Source organism: Sinocyclocheilus rhinocerous, unplaced genomic scaffold, assembly GCF_001515625.1.
Source record: "Sinocyclocheilus rhinocerous isolate Xijiao unplaced genomic scaffold, SAMN03320098_v1.1 scaffold831, whole genome shotgun sequence".
Lineage (NCBI taxonomy): Eukaryota > Metazoa > Chordata > Actinopteri > Cypriniformes > Cyprinidae > Sinocyclocheilus > Sinocyclocheilus rhinocerous.
The window spans coordinates 1,538,009-1,544,951 of NW_015641020.1; the positions used below are offsets into that span (position 1 = coordinate 1,538,009).

Sequence of the window (6,943 nt, forward strand, 5' to 3'; positions counted from 1 at the left end):
CCTCCCCTCCACACACACTACTCCCTGGGGTGTGTGTGAGCTCACAAGAAGTCAGCGTCAAATTCCTACATTCATAACCAATAACGCCTATGATGTTACTTGTCGATTTTTAGAGGTAATGAACCATGTAGAGAAAGACATGTAGTGACACAAAGCTGTTAATTTTTCAGGATTGCAATCCAATGTGTGCATGTATGTTACATTCTTAAAGACATACAAAGACAACTCCTTCTTAATTTCATCAGGATTAATGGAGTTAGTTTTTAACTAATTTTAATGAACCAATGAACAGAATGCTGTTTGAATTAAAAAAATTCAGCGCTTTTCTGGTCTGTTTCCTTCTGCTATTGTCCGGAGCCATTGTGGACGCTGATGAGTGTTTTGTGTCTGTTCTCTGTGTCTAATTGATGGATGGTCATTGAATTAGGTCAATGCCACAGCCTCTTAATTTTTTTCCTTTAACCCTTGTGCTGTGCTAAAAATGCTTTAACTAATTTGGTGTTCCTGGTCAAAAATTACCATGCAACTTTTTAAAAAAAGTGATTGTCAATTTCTCATTATGCTACATTATCACCAAATATTGGATTCAATCTTTTTGTCAGCTTGTTTTCTTTCAAGAAGCACAAGTCTTGTATTTCCTTTTGGAACTGATTGGTCATAGGCCTCAAGTTTTTGAGTTAAAAAAGCATTATTTGTGGAGAATTTTGGTAATGTTTTAAAAAAAGGTGCATAAGCTCAGATCCTATGATCCTTCAGTCCTTTTTCAGTCCTATGATCAACCAGTTCCAAAAGAAAATACAAAAACTATGTTAATGGAAAGAAAACAAGTTGTCAAAAAGATTGGAGTGAATATTTGGTAATAATATAGCATAACAAAAAAAAAATTATAAGCAATTTTTTGTAGGATGGTCATTTTTGACTGGGAACACCAAAAAGTGCAAAAATTAAAAAGTTATATTATTTAATTAAGTTGTTATTATATGTATATAAAATAAAATACAATATTTATACATTTATTTCATGCAATTATGTGTGTATGTTCACATGTGTGATCTCAATAAGAACAGAACTTTCCTGGAACACTCTGTCTGGTTTGAACAAGGTCTATACATTAAGCTGACGTAATGTGTACTAGGACATGCTGTTGCCTCTCTCCCCTTGTGGCTGAGACATGTATGGCTTGATTGGTCTGGGCAATCTGTAAACTTGTTTTGAGATTCTACAGCCTTTATCCTAGCATGAGCTTCAAATAGGTGTTTGTATGCAGGATTAGCAATTAGAGTGGAGGGCTGCTGTGGTAAAAACGATTATGGGCTAAATGTGAGCACAGGGTATATAGACTATGCATCTCAGAGTTCAGGGAGCTAATAGCAATAGACATTAATTGGTACTTTAAAGGAATCGGAATCTATTATTTTTAAAAATGTCCCTTTTTCTTAAAACACACCCTGGTTTCAATGTATGAATGTTTTCACAGCTGCAGGTCTGGCTTTTACCACCAGGGGGTTTGACTTACTGTTTTTCTGTGTGTGCTGCAAGATCCGGTTTGTTCCTGTGTCAGAGTTACAATAGTGAAAGCAGTGAGTAGTGAAAAGAGTGAATGACCCGAGATGGAGGGAGGAAAGCAAAAAGGAACGTGGTGACTTTATCAGACCATTTAAAAAGCAAATAGAAAATAGCCAGCCCATGGTTTCAGAGTCTCACCCCAAACGCAGTGGAAACTAGAAAGGCAAAGAAAAAGAAAAAACAAAACAAAACTTGATGCCTCATGCCAAGAACACCAGAAAAAAAAATACAGGGTATTTCTGTAACCTGTAGACTAGAGGAAATATCATTCTCATGCAATCTGATGCCAACTCTAAAGATAGACATTACTCAAGTTAATAATTCATGCCTCAAAACTACATTTTATGGCTCATGAGAGACAAAATAAATGTTAGCAAATTATGTTTATTGTGAAAGAAGGTTGTTATGGATCAATAGGACCTGATGATTTAGTATTCCAAAATGCACAAAGTTTATAAAAAAGGACAAAGAATTTCTACATTTCTACTACTTGATATTTGTTTATAATGTACTGCTGCAATAGCACTAACTCATAATAAAGTTAAAATACGGTTACATTTACACACAACATCACTTTAGGGATGGCATGTATTGCAAGTTGTTAGTGTTGTGTGAAAGCTCTTGTCCTGTTATCATTGTTGATTTGTTTGTTGTTGTTTTCCTCCTCCGCGGATCTTACAGACCTCCCTCATCCTGTTGTACAGAGAAGAGAGATCATTTCCAATATATGAATAGGGCATCTGATTATTATTTTAGTGTTGAGAGGTCTTAATGTTTACACAGTTTGGATTTGTTTGTCTATGATTGACCTCAAAGACTACAGTGGTAACTGGTTATAATACAGTCTATTGTCCATGCTGCCAATATTCTGTTTAGTAGACAGCAAAAAGTGATTCTCTTTTACATGCCAGTCTGTCAAATGCAGTTTTCATTCAGGAAATTAAACTCACAACTGTTATGCAAAACTTACCGATTTTCTTTTTCGGCAGTCTCCACACAGGCAGCCCACACATCCATTCACAACCTGAATGACACAGAGTATCATCTGGATCAGAGACAGTCCCAAAAGTATGGAGAACAGCACGATGTGCCAGAGAACCACATTCTCGGGAAAGACACACTCGGACCATGTAGTCTTATCCGCTAGGTAACTGCTGTTCCTGTTTCAGCAAGACAAAAAGAAAAGAGAAGGAGCTTTAGTTGAAGTGCAGGATAAGACCTCATCTAGTGGTCATACAAAGAGCTGCAATTTCATTGCATTCATTTCATTTTTCTTTTAGGTTTTAGGTGTTCTTACCCTACAGTATCCTCAAAGGGATATTCCCATTTACCACTCTCAATTTGGCATTTTGGCCCAACAGCGAGTGCTGCAATGGCAACACAGGCACAATAGGCCGACCCAGCAATGCCAAACACAGACGAGAAAACAGAATTCAGCATCTGAACAAAACAAAAACAGCATGAAATGTTAAACAATCAAAATATGTTATATATACACTGTATGTAATTTATCTGTACAATACATTTGTGTATATGCAAAAGAGAATGTTGTTTTTGTCTAACTGCTAAAAATATTTGCACATTGTACAGCTTCTCCAGTGAGCTTCCTGTTGTGATGGATAGTGATTTTACATTTTTGGTTACATAGTTAAATTTTTTGTTGTTTTTCTGTGTCAGGTTTACTCACACGGCAACGGTTTCCACAGCAACCCGCCCCGCAACAGCCTTTGCCCCCGGCTCTGATGGCTGAGCAGCTTGGACACATCATCTGATAAATAAAAGTGAGTGCAAATTAACTTTTCATCAACTGTGATGTCAACGAGATAAGGGTTGCTGTAAAGCAGGTTAAATAATGTTTGTGTAAATTACTTACTCTATGATAAAAAATGAAGGTTCTTTATTGGCATCTGTGATTCCATGAAGAACTTTTAACATTCTTTACAGTGGAAAAATGTTCTTCCGATTATTAAAATGTTCTTCACACTGAGAAAATTTGTTCTTTAAATAACTGTTCACTAACTGTTTCTTTGGAGAACTCAAAATTGTCCTTCTGACATCACTGTGCAAAATCCCCTTTTGGAACCTTTATTTTTAAGAGTGATTGTTTCTTCAAAATGCACTGAATTACACATCAAACTCATTCTACCTTTTCTGTAATATGTTTACTTGCTCATAGCATGATCGTTTGTAAATGCAATTATTGCTTGATGTGAACATGAGCGAACTTAACGTAACCTCAGGATTAATGCATCCTGCACTGTAAAACCCGACAAGTTAGGTTAACTCAAACCGTTTGAGGAAACCGATTGCCTTAAACCATTTAAGTTTTGAAACCAATAAATATGTCATATCCAGGATGTTCAACACACTCTCAGAAAAATACAAATAAAAAGTTCAAAAGTTGTCATTAGACAGTACCTTTTCAAAGGGTACAAATATGTGCCATGAAGGTACTAATATGTACACTAAAATGTACCTTTAAGGTACTTATATGCACACTTTAGAGGTAAATAAAGTATAAGCATGTACCTTTTGAAAGGTTTCTGCCCCAGGTTTTGTACCATTTTTTTCTGAGAGTGTAGTACGAAGTCAATGTATTTTTCAGGGTGTGAGCAGTAAAGCTCTGCATAATGGACCACTGTTCCTCATAACTGTACTTGCTCACCGCAGACATTCTGCTTTTGTTCCTCAATTCTAAGGATCCTTTATTCTTATTGACTAATATTGCTAATTTAACCATTCTAATTCTCTTTATTGATCGGCGTGCCATATATTATCATATTCATACATTAATAAAGTAAATGGCACAGAAAGGCTTGTAGCAGTGTGTTTGAAGTATCTGATGTTTGTGGCTTAATGGTTAGAGAGTCGGACTTGTAACTCAAAGGTCATGGGTTCGAGTCTTGGTACCGGCAGGTGTAGGTGTAGGTGGGGGGAGTGAATGACCATTGCTCTCTTCCACCCTCAATACCACGACTGAGGTGAGACCCTTGAGCAAGGCACCGAACCTCCAACTGCTCCCCGAGCGCTGCAGCAAAAATGGCTGCCCACTGCTCCGGGTGTGTGTGTGTGTGCTCTTGGATGGGATAAATGTAGAGCACAAATTCTGAGTATGGTACACCATACTTGGCTACATGTCACTTCACTTCTAAAACATCAGGCCATGTCAGTTCATGTTCATGTTAGTAAACAATAAAATTCCTATTGCACATTCTCAGAAAAAAAGATCTGTCACTGGGGTGGTTCCCTTTCAAAAGGTACACATTCGAACCTTATTTACCCCTACAGGGTGCATATAAGGACCTTAAAGTTACATATTAATACCTAAAGTGTATATTGTACTTTAATGGTACATATTTGTAGCGTTCAAAAAGGTACCACCCCGGTGAGAACTTCTGTAGCTTTTTTTCTAAGAGTGCATCTCATAATAACAAGACAGTCAGATTTGTTTTCTCAGGAAACAGCCAAGTTCAGACAAACACCACATTAATGATGAGATAAATACAACAGACTGAATTACTCACAATTAATCCTCCACCAAGAACACCTCCCATAAGCCAGACTTGAAGGGAAATCTGGTCAGTTTCCAACTGTTCTCCATTAGGGAAGAATAAAAGTATATTCGCTATTATACACAAAAAAGCTGAAGGCAGAAGTATTAGCCCCACTAACCGCGCACACTTCCCAGTACACATTGCGATGAATAAAAAACAAACAAACAAACGTTATAAATCAGGAGAAATTGTCGAAGGCTGTGTTCTTCTCATGCAGCACAGGCTCTGACTGATACCACAGAATGCCCTTTGAGACTTGACAATGTTTACAGTGTTTTTATCGCAAGGCACCGAACCTCCAACTGCTCCCCGAGCGCTGCAGCAAAAATGGCTGCCCACTGCTCCGGGTGTGTGTGTGTGTGCTCTTGGATGGGATAAATGTAGAGCACAAATTCTGAGTATGGTACACCATACTTGGCTACATGTCACTTCACTTCTAAAACATCAGGCCATGTCAGTTCATGTTCATGTTAGTAAACAATAAAATTCCTATTGCACATTCTCAGAAAAAAAGATCTGTCACTGGGGTGGTTCCCTTTCAAAAGGTACACATTCGAACCTTATTTACCCCTACAGGGTGCATATAAGGACCTTAAAGTTACATATTAATACCTAAAGTGTATATTGTACTTTAATGGTACATATTTGTAGCGTTCAAAAAGGTACCACCCCGGTGAGAACTTCTGTAGCTTTTTTTCTAAGAGTGCATCTCATAATAACAAGACAGTCAGATTTGTTTTCTCAGGAAACAGCCAAGTTCAGACAAACACCACATTAATGATGAGATAAATACAACAGACTGAATTACTCACAATTAATCCTCCACCAAGAACACCTCCCATAAGCCAGACTTGAAGGGAAATCTGGTCAGTTTCCAACTGTTCTCCATTAGGGAAGAATAAAAGTATATTCGCTATTATACACAAAAAAGCTGAAGGCAGAAGTATTAGCCCCACTAACCGCGCACACTTCCCAGTACACATTGCGATGAATAAAAAACAAACAAACAAACGTTATAAATCAGGAGAAATTGTCGAAGGCTGTGTTCTTCTCATGCAGCACAGGCTCTGACTGATACCACAGAATGCCCTTTGAGACTTGACAATGTTTACAGTGTTTTTATCAGTGCCATTTATGGTGCGTTAACATAACAGCTGGCAGTGTATGAAGTTTCTGCTTTGGATAATTACTGTTAAACATGTATATGTGTATTGTGGCTGGTTAATCAGTGTAAGGTGTGTGGGGACAGTAAAGCCATTTAATGAATCCTGACAGAACAACAAGGCCCTGTTTTACACCCCGTTTTATAATATCTTGTGGTATAAATGGCAATTATAGGACTTAATTTATAATGCTTTTGTAAAGGTTAATGATACTTCTGGATTGTCATTTCTTTTTGGATCTCCTTCATTCACTCGACCATCTTTAAGCATGATTAAAACACTTATAAATTAATTTAACATAACAGACATACTGTAACACTCAAGAGAAGTATGTCTTCAGCAATGGTTTTTATAACTAAAACAGTGGTTTGGGTTAAAGACTTTTGTGGTGACTGAAGGGACATCATCTTTTTTACCTTTCGAATATTATTGTAAAAAAAAAAAAATCTATGTAACTATTCAACTGTAACGAAAATTAAAAGGTTGATAAAAAAATTTACGTTTTTAATAACACCAGCAGACCAAGATTTTGGGTCAAAAACTCAAGTAAATGAAAACTAAATATTTGGCCTTGCTGGTCGTGTAATCTGTACGTAAATCTGTACATAAATCTGTAACGTCATTAAAGGTGGGGTAAGCGATTTTTCAAAAATGCTTTAA

The 6,943-nt window shown here is 37.0% G+C and overlaps 1 protein-coding gene across 2 annotated transcripts; it reads right to left on the reverse strand.

Annotated features, from left to right (window-relative positions):
- Positions 1-1,934: 1,934 nt before the first annotated feature.
- tm4sf5 (transmembrane 4 L six family member 5) lies at positions 1,935-6,311 on the reverse strand. 2 transcript variants are annotated; one of them, XM_016570270.1, is made up of 5 exons: positions 5,933-6,311; positions 3,254-3,334; positions 2,864-3,006; positions 2,537-2,726; positions 1,935-2,259 (listed from the first exon to the last, which is right to left on the reverse strand). In XM_016570270.1, exons 1-5 carry the CDS (start codon positions 6,101-6,103, stop codon positions 2,242-2,244), a joined length of 603 nt encoding a protein of 200 aa, XP_016425756.1. In that variant the 5' UTR covers positions 6,104-6,311; the 3' UTR covers positions 1,935-2,241. The 2 variants fall into 2 exon arrangements, with proteins under 2 accessions (XP_016425756.1, XP_016425755.1); XM_016570269.1 differs by lacking the exon at positions 5,933-6,311 and adding an exon at positions 5,091-5,355.
- Between the last annotated feature and the right edge of the window lie 632 nt (positions 6,312-6,943).